This window comes from Poecilia mexicana, unplaced genomic scaffold (assembly GCF_051168715.1).
Source record: "Poecilia mexicana isolate PSO_F unplaced genomic scaffold, ASM5116871v1 scaffold_18, whole genome shotgun sequence".
Taxonomy (NCBI): domain Eukaryota; kingdom Metazoa; phylum Chordata; class Actinopteri; order Cyprinodontiformes; family Poeciliidae; genus Poecilia; species Poecilia mexicana.
Window position 1 is genome coordinate 25680176 of NW_028263387.1, and position 17682 is coordinate 25697857.

Below are 17682 nucleotides of genomic sequence, written 5' to 3' on the forward strand. Positions count from 1 at the left end.
AAACAAAACAAAACAGAAAATTGTACGCTGTGATGCCTATCACATTACATGAGTAGATAATAAGGAAGAGAAACAGAAAACAAACAAAAAAAGCCAATGTCACATCATGTCAAATTATGTCTTCAATGGTCGCCAAACACAGACACATTTACAACCTGACAGAAACACAATCATAGCTAACTGGGTGATAAAAGAAAAGAATAAGAAAGATGGGTAGTAATACAAAAGGAGGATGTTCTTAGTTAAGACCTGGTGAGACTTTGTAGGATTCTGACCTCTCATCACAAGGTGCGTCAACTCTATAGGTAAATAACAAAGCACAGGAGCCCACTGATCAATGAAATGTTTCTCATTACCCTTAAGATGCACTAATCCTTTCATGACGGAGGACCCTAAATAACCACTGCGTGATAGTTGGTGGTTTATCCTTAATCTAATTAATTAAAATGCATTTTCTAGCCAACAGCAATAATTTGTCACAAAGTTTGAAGTGTGATTGTGTCAGAGTGACTGAATTTGACAGGAGGCCAAGAAGAAACAATCCTGGGTCTGATCATCTGATCTTTACATGAAACACGTCACTCAGCTCTTTAGAAATTGCACCCCAGAATCTTTTGATCAGTTTCTGAAATAATGGTAATAGGTTCCAACCTCTCTTCCACATTTATTGCATAAGAGAGCTTGTGATCCATCTTATTCAGTATAAAATGTGTTTCTTAGGGAGGGGGTAAATCCCTCACACTTCCCTCCCCTTCAGGAGACTCGCTGTGTACACAGCGAGACAAAAAGTCTGCAACTGTGTTCCCTTTTCCTGGAATGTAACCTATCTTGAACCGGTAAGGTTGAAGAGCCAGGAACCATCGTGTGATGCGACTGTTTGTGTCTTTCATGGCCTCCAACCATTTCAATGCACGATGGTCAGTCTCAAGGGTGAATTCTCGCCCCAGCAGATAATATCTGAGAGAGTCTATCGTCCATTTGATAGCCAGACACTCCAGTTCCACCGCCGAATATCTGGTCTCTCGCAGAAACAACTTCCTGCTAATGTAGGCGACTGGTTTCTTCTCCGCTCCTTCTCCCTGCAAAAGAACCCCACCAATTCCCCTGGCAGATGCATCAGTATGTACTATGAAGGGTAAAGAGAAGTTTGGGCTCTGAAGTACAGGTTCTTGACACAGTGCCTGCTTCAAATCCTGGAAGGCCCTCTCCTGTGCTTCTCCCCACACAATTCTTGTCTTTGATATCCCAGTGAGGTCAGAAAGAGGGGCTGCTCTAGCAGAAAAGTTCCTGATAAATCGACGATACCAACCTACCAGGCCCAAAAAGGACCTGACTTGTCTTCTGGTTGTCGGTCTCTCTGTCGCTTTGATTGCCTCCATCTTGTCTTTCACTGGCTTTATGACTCCTCCACCCAGGATGTGACCTAAATATTGGAGTTCCTTCTTGGCCAATGCACATTTCTTGGGATGAATAGTCAGGCCAGCTTGCTTGATGGTCTGTAGCACCCGACCCAGATGAATTAGGTGTTCTTGCCACGAGTTGCTGTAAATGACAATATCGTCAAGGTAAGCTGCAGTAAATGATTCCATACCCGACAGTACCTTATTCATCAGTCTTTGAAAAGTGGCGGGTGCGCCATGAAGTCCAAAAGGCATCTTTGTAAACTGCCATAATCCCTGCGGGGTCCTAAAGGCAGTGAGAGGCTTAGCAGCATCCGTTAGAGGGACCTGCCAATATCCCTTGCACAGGTCTAAAGTACTTATATATTTAGCCTGGCCAACACATTCAATGAGGTCATCCAACCTGGGTAATAGGTAAGCATCAAAGTCTGATTGAGCATTTACCTTTCTAAAGTCAATGCAAAAACGGATACTCCCATCTTTCTTGATCACCAAAACCACCGGGTTGCTCCATTCGCTGGTGGATGATTCAATCACGCCCAGCTTCAACATGACCTCAATTTCTTCCTTTAATACAGGAGACATCTTCTCTGGGATCCGATACATTTGTTGTCGAATGGGAACACTGGACTTCAGACGAATATCGTGTTCCACCAAGTTTGTTGAACCTGGTTGTTCTTTGAAAAGATCTGAAGGAATAATGGCCGCCAACTCCTGTTGCTGGGTGAGAGAGAGATGAGAGAGATCAAGTGAAATAACAGAGTCTTTTACAGATGGCAGCTCACCCTCATCATCATCTTCCTCTTGCACTCCACGCACAAAACACTGCTGACTAAGGGGCGGAGCCCGGGATTTCCACTCCTTAAGCAGATTGATATGAAAGGTTTGCTTTGAATTCCTTCTCTCAGGCATCTCAATCTCATAGGTGGTAGCACTTAGCTTCTTCACAACAGTATATGGCCCCTGCCATTTTGCTAAAAGTTTATTGTCAGATGTTGGAAGTAGTAAAAGAACCTTCTGACCTGGTTTGAAGGATCTGCATCTGGCCGTTTTGTCATACCAGGTCTGTTGCTGCTGTTGAACCTTCTCCAGGTGCCTTCTGACGAGGCTGGTTGTCTCCTCCATCTTCTGTCTCATATTCAGAACGTAGTTGATGACATTGGTTGACTGATCCTTCTTGCCAACCCAGGACTCTTGAAGAACATCCAGAGGGCCCCTCAGCTGCCCTGCATATAGCTGGACTTCTGTTGAGGGTTGTATCGGAAGGTTTTTGGTCCCCGTCGTGCAGCCAGGAAGTTTTCAACAAGTTCTGCTGCTTCTTGTGCCGATGCTGGGCTCCTCTCTTTGACCCATACTCTGAGCTCCGGTGGCAGAGAACTGTAGAACTGCTCCAGGATGAGGATCTCCCCAATCTCATCCTTTCTCCTCTTCTGCGGCTGTATCCACTTTAGGTAAAGATCCTTCAGACGGTTGTAGAACTCTCGGGGGGTTTCATTCACACGAACATCTGGCTCTCTAAAGCGTTGTCGGTACACTTCTTCATTAATTTCATACTTTGTCAAGATGGCTGCTTTTACTTCACCATAGTCACAGGACTCCTCTGCAGCCATGGCCACATACGCTGCTCGGGCTCTGCCGGTGAGATGAGGTACCAACCTTACTGCCCAGTCCCTCTCAGGCCACTGGTAGGCCATTGCTAATCTTTCAAAGGTTGTCAGGTACTGTTCAATGTCCTCACCCTCCTCAAACTTTGGAATGTCAGATTGAATCCAGGCTCTTTGTTTTGGCTCACCTCTAGATTTATGCCGAGAAGCCGGTTCTAAATCATCTTCCGAAGAGGAGCCTGCATGAGAGCAAGCTTCCGCGTGCTGCTTCTCCAAGTCATCTCTCAGATTTTTAACTTCAGCCTGTAACTGATGCCATCTCCTTTCTTGCTTACACTCTTCTTTGTCCCATCTGTCAACAAAGTCACTCTGGAACTGAAGACATTTTTCCAGCATGGCAGCAACATTTTTCATATCCACAGATGCTGCTTCATCACTGAACTGCCAAGTCTGCTGACCTGTAGCTCCATCCTGCTCCGCTTCCTCCACTGGATCCGCTTCTGCAGCCTTGAGGCCTCTTGTCTGCGGCTTTGGACCCATAATCAACCCTTATCTGGACATCAGCGTCGCATCCCACTCCTGACACCAAGTGTTAGTTATACGACTCAAGAGGAAAGAGACTGGAGTCAGCAGTTGTCGTGTACTCAATATATTTCTTTTCTTTTATCTTCTGTTTCATACCTTACAGTTCAGTTCCGTTCAGTTCAGCACAACACATTTGTCAAAACAACAAGAGGGGAAAAAAAACTCCCCCTTATCTCAACCACCTGGTTTTTAAAGGATGGGCTCCCATCCGGACTAATTAGAGGGGTGGAGCCATTTTCAGCTAAAACAAACAAACATGTGCACTAAACTATACCTAGAAAGTGTCTATCAAGTTACCATTAACTCAAACACAACTAAAAACAAAACTAGAAACAAACAATCTGGAATCCAGTCAAAATAGAAATGCATCTCTCCCTCTCTGAAAATTGATTTTCCCAATGAGGCTGATTGAAAACACCAAGTCCTTGTCAGCGTTGCTCATGGGCACGCTTCCACGGCAGCACAGGACCAGGTGACCTCAAAGAGATGAGAAAGATGATTAAAACAAATCAAACCACCTCCCAAAACAATACATTCACCCAAATAACCCAGAATATATAAAGAACATGCAAAACAGCACCTCTTAGGGAGGGGGTAAATCCCTCACAGTGTTATTTATAGGTGATGTAGTATTTTATACTGTCTCCCTGAGTGTTTTACATATAAAGGTGGAGTTAACTACATTAATGGGTTCTTGCCAGTCATCCTCGTTGTATACTGTGTCAAGGTCTGATTTTTGATTTTCTGTCATGGCCAAATGAATCTAGAAAATGTTCTCTCTATATCCGTAGTAACAAAGGGGTAACATTTGGAGGGGATATAGAAGTCGTGGGAAAATGTCCATTTCAATTAAACTTATATGCACCATAAATGATAAGGGAAGGTCAAGCCACCTCTATAAATCCCTCTTTATATTCCTAAGTGTTGGAGAGAAGTTAAGCTTTCATAGCTCTGTCAGATTAGGGGACACATTAAATCCAAGGTAAGTGCAACCATGTTGGGAACAACTGGAGGGAAGGTCCTGGACAGGAGCAATACCTAATAGCATTGCTTCTTGCAAACAGAAGCAGGGATAGAGGACAACCCTGTTGAGTTCCTCTATGTATTGTAAAAGATGGAAATTGAACACCATTAGTCATGGCACAGGCTGATGAAGAACTGCAAAGTATCTTGATCCATTTCAGAAAATTACCCCCTATCCCGAGTCTCTCCAAACATTAAATAAGTACTTCCACTCAATCCTATCAAATGCCTTTTCAGCATCCCACGATATAGCAAAGGCTCTACAATTCATTTGGCTTGAGTACTGCATTATGTTAAGTAATCTTCTCACATTTGGGAAGGATAGATGGTTTTGTATGAATCCAGTCTGATCTGGGTTTATTAAGAAAGTCGAAAGCTTCTCCAGTCACGTTACAAGTAATTTAGAGAGCAGCTTACCATCTACCCCAATAAGACTATTAGGTCTATATGAGCCAGAGATGTCTGGTGGTTTATCTGTTTTAAGGATGAGGTTATGTTCACCAGGCCTAGTGTTGGTGGAAAGTCTCCACGCCCAAACAAATGTATAAACATGTCGGTAAGTGGTCCTACCACCAGGTGGCTCAGTTTCTTATAGACAGAAGCCGCCAGGTTTAGGAGCCTTTCCACCCTTAAGGGAGGTGATGGCTTCTCTGACTTCTAGCTGAGAAATTGGAGCACCTAAGATTTCTTGTTGTTCCTCTGTCAGGGAGAGTCAGTCCACTTAATAATTTTGTTATTTAAACATTGGATGAATTGTGTTCAGATGAATACAGTTTTTGATAGAATTCCCTCACAACCCTATTAATGTCTGTTGTTTTGTGATGTCTGTCTTGGTTATTGTCTTGTAATGATAAAATTGTGTTCGCTTCCATTCTGCCTTTTGTTAGCATTGCTACTAACCAGCCAGGTTTATTCCCTGATTGTTATAATCTGTGTTTAGCAAAGAAAATGATAGATTCTGACTCTTCAGGTGTCAAATAGCTTTAAGTCTTGGCAAAACTCTTGCAATCTCAGATGTTTTCTTGAGGTTGCAGTAGATCTGGGAGGAGACTGGTCAACACATTGGTCATGGATGCAATTAAAATCTCCTCCCAATACAATATATGGTGTGTGTACTGATGCAATATTCGACAAACGTTTTGGGGAGAAAGTAGCCTCATATATATTTGGACCATATATGCAACCTATTAAAATGTGTTCTCAAGAAAGATAACCTGAGACAAGAACATATCGACCATCATTGTCGCTCATGGTTTTCTCCAATCTAAAGGGAAGGCTGCGATGGATTAGTATGGCAGCTCCACTACTCTTAAAGTTATGTGACGAGTAAAGGCCACCCAATTCCTCTTAGGTTTAAGGTGCTCATTGTCGGTTAAGTGGGTTTCAGACAATAATGCTATTTTTGTGTTTTCCTTTTTCAAGAATGTTAGGATATTTTGTCTTTTTATCACATTATTTATTCCCATTGCATTAAGGGAGACTATTCTGAAATCACTCATAGTAAAGCTGATAGCAGCTTGACAATCTGTGAGAGAGCGTTCCAAGTAGACCTCCATGAATTTACAAAAAGTTACTGAAAAATCTGACATGGGTGGGTAATTGTGTGTTTTTGTTTGTTTTTATTGATCTGGATAGCACTTTGAGCTTCTTTTAGTATGAAGGGTGCTTTATAAATGAAACTGATTGATTAATTATCCATTCATTTAACCCAACAACCAATAGATGAGAGATATTACTGTGGGAGTTGAACTAAGGAGGTTAAACAAGGCTTGAGAATAATTTTTATTTCATAAAAAGAAGGGGAAAAAGCATGTCAATTAAATAGGTTTCAACGATGCACAACACAGACAATCACAAAAAAAATTCTGTTTTTTTAATTCATATTTAAAAACTGACATCACTGAGGAGATCAAGTGGATCCATCCAGCTTCACTGAAGGCTTTGAAAGTGACGCAGAAACATTTGACCATCACAACCACTTGGTGTCGCTGTTGGGAGTCTTGTGATATCAAAGACTGATGATGGAGCTGGGACTGATTTTCTCTGGTTGTCAACATTTAAAAACACTAAATTCATATAAAAATTATTTCTTCATATTCAATAATGATTAACAGTTATTGATTAATTCTTTAAGTTAAAAAACAAACAAACAAAACGTAAACCTGCTTCTAACACTCATACATAACCCAAAAATTATGTTCTGTCACCTGTAGGACTCTGAGTTTAGGTTGATCATTTTGCTATTTGAGTTTTGAACGTTTGATTATTTTCTAGTGTTACTCTCAGTTAGATTTTCAGGTCTCTGATGTTCCTTCATCTGCTCAGTGACATTTTCAGCATTTGGCGATCTTTTTAGTATATTTTTTTAATACCTTTTAGACAAATGCAGATATATTTGACCTCTCGTTCTAATGAACAAGCATTTCTAAAACAACAGGCACAGGGAAGATTTAAGCTTTGATTCGCAGAGGCTGCGGAAAAAGATGTGGTGTTTTGAGATGAAGCTCTTAATGTGAGAATCTGTGACAGTAAGAAAGACATGAAACATGGAGGAGGAAAAGCTCTCAAACATGAAGAGAGCCCCTAGAGGTCAGTGATGGTAACATTAGTGTCACCATGTTAGAAGGTGAACCTCGTCTTAATTTTCTTGCAGCCAAAACTGTAATGGATTAAGCTAAGATTTAAGTATTATGTTTTTTAAAATGATATTGTGAGTCAGGGGGAAACACAAACAATAGGAACCAGTTCTGGAGCAAAGCTGGAGAGATTGATGGGTTAGTGCAAAAACTTCTTTGTTTAATTTCTTATGTTTCATGTTTAAGTTTTTCTATGAAAAACTAAAAAGCAAAAGAAAACATGAGGATATTGATTCAATAAGTTTACTGTTCTAGATGACTGTAGTTCAGTAGAAACATGAGCAAAAATAACTTGTGGCTTTGAAGAAGTTCCTGACCTGTGCGATAGTTATACAGGTGCTCCCTCTAGTGGTGCAGAAAAGATGTTTCACACAATTCAATTCAATACAACCAAGAACTTACTTTCTAAAGATGTTAATGTTTCAATTTCTATTTTAAAACTGGTTTAACGGTTTGTTTTGTGTGTGTTTAAAAGTAATAAAAGAATCAAACATAGCCATTTGCTTCTTATTTATTATTATAGAGCAGAAGAAAAGTGGACACATGCAGCAAACCCTCACCAAATAAAATTTATGCACAATTAACTGAATTACATTAAAGCTAGAGGAAATCATGTCAACCTTTGGTTGATTTCAATCTAATGATTGCATTTCATTTTAGTAAAAAGCAACTCATCATTTTTTGCTGGATGTTTGACCAGCAGATTTACTTGGCAGGACGGATTTTCAGACATAACCAGGTCACAGGAGAAGGAGCGAGTATGTAAAGCCGAGTTGATTTAAAACTTTAAATCATAAGTTGGGAATTGAAGCTGAGAAGGAGATCAAATTAAAACAGCTCGATGTGGAAGCTCTGAGACTTTCACTAAGTCACCTCTAGGTTCATCTGTTCATTTATTATTTTCTCCAATGTCAGTTATGAGGTGTCAGGATTCCTAGATAATGTTTGTACTTTTAATCTTAAAAACCTTTCCTATTGTTTTATCTTAAATATTCAGATATACACAATTTATGATGTAAAACTTTCCAGTTGCAATGAAGGCTTAGAACATCTAAAGTTTATATTTGCACTGATGAGATCAAGAACAAAATATTTTTCAAAACATTTGCAGCTTAATTATGAAATTTTGCACGAAATATTAACAGAAACTGGAGATTTGGTCCAATTATATGTTCAAAGGGCTCATTATACCAACATATTCCATAGTTTTCAATTAGTTATTTGTTGAAAGATGTTCATTGCTTTCAATTAGTATTAATGCAAATAAAACCATGAAAGATATTTAAATTCTGGCACATATCAGCTTGGGAAAAATATAAATGTGGGTTTGAGGCCCAACTGGTTCATTCATGGATACATTTTTCAACCTTTACCTGGGAAAACCTACTCAGCAAAGTTATTAAAATGCATGAAGAGTTTTTGAAAGAATGATCCATATCCAGTTCTTGCTACAAGACCACAAGATTTTCAACCCAAAACTTAAAAAGCAAACTGACGACTTTCTGCAGTTCTTGTTTAGCTTCCTGATTGTTTTCTGATAAAACTCCAATTAAACTTAATTTCTTTCTCTGAGCTAACATCAGAAACACTTTATGTTTTCTGTGAGTGACAAAAACAGATAAATAGACATAAGGGTTCACACTGACAGAATTGAGCATAAAATGATTTAGAATCATGGAAGATCTAGATTTTTCAATTAATTGCATTTAACCAAGAGGTTTGATTCTAAAAATGTTTCCATTTGGCCCAATTTCTGTTTTAAAACTGGCTTATTTTAAGTTTTACGTGTAAAACAATCCAGACACACAAACATTGCTGCTTGCTTCTTATTTATTATCACAGAGCAGGAGAGAAACTGATTACAGTAGCAAACTATCACCAAAGATTTAAAGCACAATCAACTGGATTATATTTAGATGTAATAATATCAACTTTTGACTCGTGTTTGAAGCCAAAAGTTGATGATTGATTACAAGAAAAAGCAACTCATTATTTTTTGCTGGATGTTTGACCTGCAGATTTACTTGGCAGGACGAATCTTCATGCTGAAGCTCTTCAGGGAGTAATCATGTCCCTTCCAGTGATACCATTGCACTCCAACAGCATAGAGAGTCTTGTCAGCCCCCCAGCGATAAACCCCATTAGGGTTTGCATGGTGACAATCATTGTACCAGAAAGCACCCAGAAAGGTTTTGGCACAGTTGCCGTCCCTCTTGTCCTGGTCTTTGTCAAAGGTGGTAAATTTCTGTTCATTGTGAAGGGCAAGGCCGTCTCCTGCAGAAATCATTACAGGACATGAAAACGTTATGAATAAAAATAGACATTGACTTGAAAACTTAAATAATGAAAAAAAAATTGTCATCAGACAAAAATAAAATTGTAATTTTTATATATTAAAAAAATACTGGTTTTGTAAAAAGTTCTTTATGTTTTGTGAAATAAATCATAAGAAGTTATGTAAATCTCTTACTAGGCTATTATCATGATATCAATTAAATTTACTTTGATCAGGTTTTTTGCTGTGAACTGCCAACATCAATCTGTTTGCTTCAGAACCATAAGAACAAACTCTGGGTATAGATATCACTGACACAACACATTTAATCCAATGGAAGTGGTTTCTTATGAACCCTGAATGGCCTAACTACAGCAAATTAGCTTTATTATTAATATTATAGATGTTATACATATGTAATAACACAGGAGTCCCTCAGGGATCCATGCTCAGTGCCTTGAATCCATCCATCCATCCATCCATCCATCCATCCATCCATCCATCCATCCATCCATCCATCCATCCATCCATCCATCCATCCATCCATCCATCCAGTAAAGTTAGGATGAGGTTTTCTCATGACTCACCAGCATCTCCTTTGTTGTTGAAACCACTCACATGCAGCATGTAACCGTCACACTCGGCATCAACTTTAAATGAGGAGTAAAGGGCAAACTTTTTGTTTCCTTCAAAGTCCTCCATGTCGACCATCAGTTCCTGGTCCTGAAGTCGTGTCAACTCATGGATGTTATCAAGACCTGCACAGACATGAAAACCATTAAAATTGGATTTTTACTGAGACTTTCACACACTAAGTACTTAGTTGGGTCTCCTTCTGCTCAGGTTACTGCAGCAATGCAGAGTGGCATGGAGTCAATCAGTCTGTGGCTTTGCTCAGGTGATATGAGAGCCCAGATTTTTCTGATAGTGACCTTCAGCTCTTCTGAATTGTTGGGTCTTCACTATTGTGTCTTCCTCTTCATGATTCCCCAGAGATTTTCTATGACGTTAAGGTCAGGTGAGTTTGCTGGCCAATTAAGATCAGGTAAACCCTGATCCTTAAACCAGGTACTTTGGCTCTGTGTGCAGGTCCCAAGTCCTGTTTGAAAATTAAATCTGCATCTCCATGAAGTTGGTCAGCAGCTGGAAGTGCCCTAAAACTTCCTGGCAGATGTCTGTGTTGACCTTGGACCTCTGTGTGTGATGGTTCTTGAAGTACTGACTCCAGTTTTACTCCACTCTACATTTCTAAATGGGTTTTGTTTCACAATGCCCTCCAGGTTGTGGTTATCCTGATATATTCTAATTTTCTGAAATACTGAATTTGTAGTTTTCATTATTTGTCAGCACAGGGGCGGAGCTATGGGGGGCTAGGGGGGCAGCAGCCCCTAGGGAGGGCCAGGATGGGAGGCAGAAAATGACTTCAGAGATCCAAGTCTGTATCATGTCTGATGAGAGCTGAGGTGGGCACTCTCCTGTTGAGTACGGTGCATATAGATTTTATAAAGGAGTCCCCCAGTAGATCATATAGTAGGCTGCCGCCGCCATTGTTGACTCATGGTTGCTAAAAACTTTACAAGACCGACTGATTTTAGTGACAAATTGTAAAACATTGAATAAAATGTTGTGCGACATGACTGGCTTTATTTTCACTCTTACATTTAACCTTATGACATACAAATTTATAAGTTGATTGCCGATATTGTCTCCAAGTGTATTCTGGGTAAAACACGTTACTAACCATCCACAACGTCATCAGTCAGATACTTATGAACAGATTGTAAAGTAGGTAGATTGGAGTATTTTTACGACAAATATGAGTGGCTTTTATTAGTATTTTATAAAATCATGTTTTCATGAGTTTATTATTTTGGGTATAAAGGGCCCAGTTATTAGCCCCGCCCCCCCGGCCCGACACCACTGTGTCAGCAATAATCATCAACACTAAGAGAAGTAAACATTTGAAATATATCAGTCTGAGCGTAGAGAATGAATATAATATATAAATGATACTTTTTGAATTCAATTACTGATTTAAATCAACTTTTTCATGATATTCAAACTTTTTGACTTGCACCTGCACACCATCACTTAGCAACACAATAGTGAAGAAGTGAGTCTAGAAAATAAACAGATGTTGACAAATGTAGCTATAATTATGTTATTATTGTCCTAATTAAATAAACAAACCACACATTGACTGTTCAGGTTTGTGTCTCACCCAGCCAGTACTCTCCAGCAGCGTTTCCAAAGCCTCTCTTGTACTCGGCCCAGTTTCTGTAGAAGTTTACGGAGCCGTCCATCCTCCTCTGGAAAACCTGGACAAACAAAGGAATCTGTTCAAGGAGTGAACTAATTTCTCACTTACACACTCAGGCTGAAAAGGAAGTGGGTTTTACCAACTCTGAATTGATATCAATAATCAATATTTAACATGACAACATTTACTAAGTCTTATTTTTAACAGGGAGGTGAAAAAGGAAAGAAAATAAAGACTCTTCTTTCAACAGGACTTGATGTTTGTTGGATGAAAACCTCCAGGAACCTTCAGATAAACCAAGTTGTTCTGCAATCAGAGTTCATGTTGAGTAGATGTGGACACTCACCGTCCAGCGTCCTCCCTCTGAGGTCATGTCACAGTAAGCCTTCACACAAACACACAGATTAATTGGGCTGCAGTAGATATAATATATAGTGGAACAATATATATTATTACTGTCTCAGTAACATGTGAACTTATAATTAAATAAAATTGCATCTCAATAAATAACTGCTTTAGTTGCAGGTGAAACAAACTGGAGCTTGAACTGAATCAACAACATATTAAACATCAAGAAATTAAGTTTCAAATATCCAGTTTAAGTAATGTGTGTGAAGACGAGTCACATTGAAGGCAGATTAACCTCCAGTCAGGTTTGGTGATGCACAGAACTCTAATCTGGATCTTCATTCTCATGAACAAACCAAACTTAAAGTTCACCTGAACAGCAGATGTAGATCCACTTGGATAGATGGTGTACACTCCACTGGGGAGATTATTGTCCACATTGTAGAGGTCATTACAGTCAGCTGGCAGTTTGACCTCTGCACAGCTGACCAGCAGTGGAGCCAAGAGGAGGAGAACTGATGACAGCTAGAAGACAGAACATGGCAACTTCTGAGCATCAAAGAAACCCTGATTAACATCCATCTAGTCAGATTAACCCTGATTAACATCCATCTAGTCAGATTAAACCTGATTAACATCCATCTAGTCAGATTAACTCTGATTAACATCCATCTAGTCAGATTAACTGATGAACATCCATCTAGTCAGATTAAACCTGATTAACATCCATCTAGTCAGATTAACCCTGATTAACATCCATCTAGTCAGATTAACTCTGATTAACATCCATCTAGTCAGATTAAACCTGATTAACATCCATCTAGTCAGATTAACCCTGATTAACATCCATCTAGTCAGATTAACTCTGATTAACATCCATCTAGTCAGATTAAACCTGATTAACATCCATCTAGTCAGATTAAACCTGATTAACATCCATCTAGTCAGATTAACCCTGATCCCTGTTCCTTGTCCTGCATGTTGTGCTGCCAGATTTGCAGCCTCAGACTCTCAGACTAATGCTGGATTCTAATGGTTTCTGGTCGGTGGGACCCCACAATTTTTTAACAACTCATTTGATCAGTCCTGTTAAGAAATGTTATTTCCAGAACCAATGATATGCTGTGTTTGCATTCATCCAATGTTTAAATATGTTTAAAAAGTCAAACTCACAAATACCTAACACTTTAAATAGTCAACAGACTCACTAGAAGTTGTTTGATTGGTACATTTTTGACTACATTGTTAAATATGTTGTTTGTATTCATATTTTAATCATCATTGATGTTCCATAATTTGTACATTTTTATGTACAATGTCTCTGTGCTGTTTCCATCTCGTTATTGATGAAATTTTGAATCTTAATAAAATATTTCCAGGTTAAAGTAAATAAAGATAGATAAATCATTGTTCATTTTTCCTACATTATACATCATTAAATTAATGATTCAGTTACAGATATTTTTATAGTGCATGGTACAGGCTTACCTTCATCTTTACTGTTGATCTGGATAAAATTGATCAAAACTGATGAAAATCTGGAGTCAGTATGGATCACTACTGAACTGCAATACAATGAAATTCCCTGTCAATGTAAAATAAATAGAGAAACTTTAATGGTCAAAGACAGTTGTAAATGAATTCATTCGTCCATCTCTCACCTGCAGCTGCAATGAACTTGATTCCAAACTTCTGCTTCTCGTCTGTGTCTCCGATGTTCAGACACAGTTATTTATACCTGCTGAATGTGCTGATGTGTCACCTCACCTGATTATCAGAAACCTAAATCAATCATCACCTAATGAAAAAAGACCTGGGCTTCATCATTTTACAAAGCAAATACTGGATACAGGATCTGGACTAAGGTGTGACTGAAAGGGAACACCAATGCTCCCAAAGAAGATATGAAGGAACAACTTTTATTACAGGCTTCTAAAAACATTGTATCTTTCCTCGTAGACATATACTCAGTGTTGTTATCAGGCCTTTTAGTCAATACATCTGTATCCTGGTAGAAATCTGACCCAACACCAACACGCCATACACAAGCAAAACGTTGGCCAGCTTCCTCTTGAGGATTGGATTAGGATTGATTATATCTAATGTGGTTCTGATCGACTGGATCAGCATTCAGCCGATCAAACATCTTACTGTTGCATGCCATTATGTCCGACTTCGTTACACTGCTAAACTCACAGTATCCATCAAAAAGTGTCAATACTGGAACACATAGACACAAAATGAAGATATATGTGATAAAAATAAATAAATAAAATTGTACAAAACTATTACTAATCAATTCTCTCTTTCACAGCATCTGGAGGTTTATTGATAGTTTGTAAGTCTTTTATATGCAGTATATTATATCTAACTTGCTCATTCATTGCATGGATAATTTTGGACAAATATTGTGTATCATCCTTTACATATACTAACAACAGTCCGAACTGGTCCCTACCCTCTGGTTCACCAGGGTGAAGCCCAACGCTCATGTATGTTGGGGGGCAAAAACCTTCAGGTATGTTCTTGGCCCCCTAACAAGATAGGGGGGAAAATTATGCCCACTCCTCTCACCAGGGGCAACTCTAGAGTGAAAGAGTGTCCAACCCTGTAAAGGAGACTTGTCCAGAACCAGAACCATGTGTTGAGGTGAGACTGACTATTTTCAGCTGGAACTTCTCAACCTTATAAAACAGCTCAGGCTCCTTCCCCAACAGAAACTCAGTATTTAACCCTTGTGTGTGCGAGGACTGAGGAACGTAGAGGACTGTTGAAAAATGATACAAGTTTTACGTGTGTGGGGTCGGTTGGACCCCATTTCTGGACACAAGGGTTAAAATGTAAATTTTACATCAGAACATTAAAAAAAATCAGTAGAGAAATATGAGTTTAATCTATGGTGTATTAATTACCTGCCTAAAGGTTGTTAATTTGAGTATTTGCTTTCGACCTGGAAAAAAAAAAAAAACATGTTCAGAGCCCATACAGATGACTGTAAATCCAAACAGCTTAAAGTTAGGTTGTCAATGTGTGGAGTGATTCAATATACCTACAATAGCTTTAAAGGTGTAAAAACCAAATACATAAACCATCTTCAGACACACATCTCTCTTACTTCTTTATGTGGATCCAAGGCAATGAACATCAAATTGTGGGACAGGAGAACATTTCTTCCTCATTGCTCTAAGCAAACACCATGTGCAGGAAGCTGGCGGAGGATGGTATTACAACTGGAAACTATAAACCAAAAATCAATCAGCCCATGACAGCTTTTTCGAAGGGCTTTTATTTTTTTAACTGTAGCAGCAGAACTCATAAGTAAACACTTTTGTTTGCCTAAGTAACTGAAAACAAAGGTGTAAGATGGAAATATCCCAAAGATTTTATTGAAGATTTCCTTTCTGAACTTTTGATAATTAGTCTCAATTGCACAAAAAAATGCCTAATAAAATGTTACATTATTATAACTGGAGATGTAGCTTCCATGGTTTTGGACGGTTGAATGGATGGATGGTAGCCACCTCACCTCACCTCACCCCACCCAACTCACCTCACCTCACCTCACCTCACCTCACCTCACCTCACCTCACCTCACCCCACCCAACTCACCTCACCTCACCTCACCTCATCTCACCTCACCTCACCTCACCTCACCTCACCTGACATCACCTCACCTCAAATTCATCCATAGCAACATTAAGACAACATTAAGGTTTTGCAACCACTTAATGTTTTCTGAAAGTCAAAACAGAAATTTCTTAAACATATTTCTGCAGCTCTACCATCAGCTTTGTTGCAAAGATTTGCCCTTACAAGAGCGTTTAATATTCGAGAGTTTAAGAAAGTATGTAAAATCTGAAATTGTTGATGATCTGAATACAAGGGCTTTCCTCAATTTGTTATTTGAATACAAATGTGTTGTTTAATTATATTTAATTATATTAATGAAACAATTAAATATATAATATAATATGAAACCCAATTTTATTACATTATTACATAATGCAGTGTAACAAGCCCCATCCAACACACAAACATCACCCCAAACACAGACGCCATAATTCTCCTTTCAACAAAAATAATGAAGCGAATTTATGCAGGAACTTGGCAGTGTAATAACTAAAAACCACAATGCTTAAGTCAAACAGTCCCATGACAGATTATTAGAAAAGGGATGACACTTTTACACAAGCAGTATTTATTTAACTGTGACGCTGGAACACCTATGGGTGTCAGATGATATGGAACCATCTGATGGTAACATTCCACTATTTTTTCATCCATCACAACCACTTGGTGTCGCTGTTGGGAGCCTTGTGATATCAAAGACTGATGATGGAGCTGGGACTGATTTTTCCTGCTTGTTCACATTTAAAAACACTTAAATTAATATAAAAAAATGATTTCTTCATATCCAATAATGATTAAAAATTATATATTGATTAATTATTTTAAGTAAAAAATAAAATAAAATAAACTCAAATCTGCTTTTATCATTTCTACACAACCTAAAAACTATTATGTTCTGTCATCATCTGTAGGTCGTTGAGTTTAGTTTGGTCATTTTGGTATTTCTGATTTTTTAACGTTTGGTTATTTTTTAGTGTTACTCCCTCAGTTGGTTTCTCAGCTCTCTGATGTTCCTCAGCTGACCTTCATCTGATCACTTAGTCACATTTTAAGCATTTGGTGATCAAATCCTTTGATCAGTCTATACTTCTTAGACTGATCGAGATCTAAGATCTTTTTGGGCTGGGCCCAAAAAGGTTTCTCAACCCTTTTGGGCCCAGCACCCCTCTAGCCTTTATCCAGATCCCTCACCCTCCTCCTCCCTCATCAAATAATTTGTAGGCTACTTTGCACTGACTATTATTTTATTATTAATATTACTATCACTGTTGTTCATGTTTGATTTATTTGGTGGTTTCTGGAGTTATTATCAAAAATAATTTCCCAGAGAACAAAAGACTCATGGGAATAGAAATTATTTTCACAGGTGTTTATGAAAAATGCAATGAATGGTCATTCAAATTAAAATCGGTAGGCCTAACAGCAGCCAATCAGAGTGGAAAAATATTTTTGTTCTGTGCCATTTTCTAGTTGTTAAATATTCCACAAAATTACCAAACAAAAGATGTACTAAAATGCCAATTTAACTTTGAACTATTTGCAAAACGACTGAGCTCTGCAACATTAAAACATGGATAGAACTGTAACTACATTAATCACAGCTCTTCATCTCTTCAGTGTTTCTGTGTTAAAATGACGACATAAATTGTAAAAAACGAGTGAAAAACGAGACTAGGTGTCTCATAGAGGCAGGATTCTTTCTCTCTGACACACACACACACACACACACACACACACACACACACACACACAGCACAGTGGATTTCTGACTCCAAAACTCTTTCTAACTCGCCTTCACCGCCACAAATATCGCTCTATAGATCTCAAAGTCTTGTGGGGCAGGCCCCTTTAAATTTCTTCAGGAATTTAATTTGTCTAGTTTTTTTTTTTGTTTTTTTTTTGTTTTTTTTACCCCATACAG

The 17682-nt window shown here is 38.6% G+C and overlaps 2 protein-coding genes across 3 annotated transcripts; both read right to left on the reverse strand.

Annotated features, from left to right (window-relative positions):
• Nucleotides 1–2617: 2617 nt before the first annotated feature.
• Nucleotides 2618–3171, reverse strand: LOC148154351 (zinc finger protein 232-like). Its single transcript, XM_088015293.1, has one exon. The coding sequence runs from the start codon at nucleotides 3092–3094 to the stop codon at nucleotides 2618–2620; it is 477 nt and encodes a 158-aa protein (XP_087871419.1). The 5' UTR covers nucleotides 3095–3171.
• A 5889-nt stretch (nucleotides 3172–9060) lies between these two features.
• On the reverse strand, nucleotides 9061–13897 carry LOC148154352 (microfibril-associated glycoprotein 4-like). Of its 2 annotated transcripts, none has more exons than XM_088015289.1 (7): nucleotides 13793–13897; nucleotides 13620–13716; nucleotides 12504–12656; nucleotides 12130–12168; nucleotides 11745–11841; nucleotides 10111–10281; nucleotides 9061–9522 (listed from the first exon to the last, which is right to left on the reverse strand). In XM_088015289.1, the coding sequence occupies exons 2-7, from the start codon at nucleotides 13623–13625 to the stop codon at nucleotides 9269–9271; spliced, it is 720 nt and encodes a 239-aa protein (XP_087871415.1). In that variant the 5' UTR covers nucleotides 13626–13716; nucleotides 13793–13897; the 3' UTR covers nucleotides 9061–9268. The 2 variants fall into 2 exon arrangements, with proteins under 2 accessions (XP_087871415.1, XP_087871416.1); XM_088015290.1 differs by having other exon boundaries at nucleotides 13620–13696; nucleotides 13793–13890.
• Nucleotides 13898–17682: the final 3785 nt, after the last annotated feature.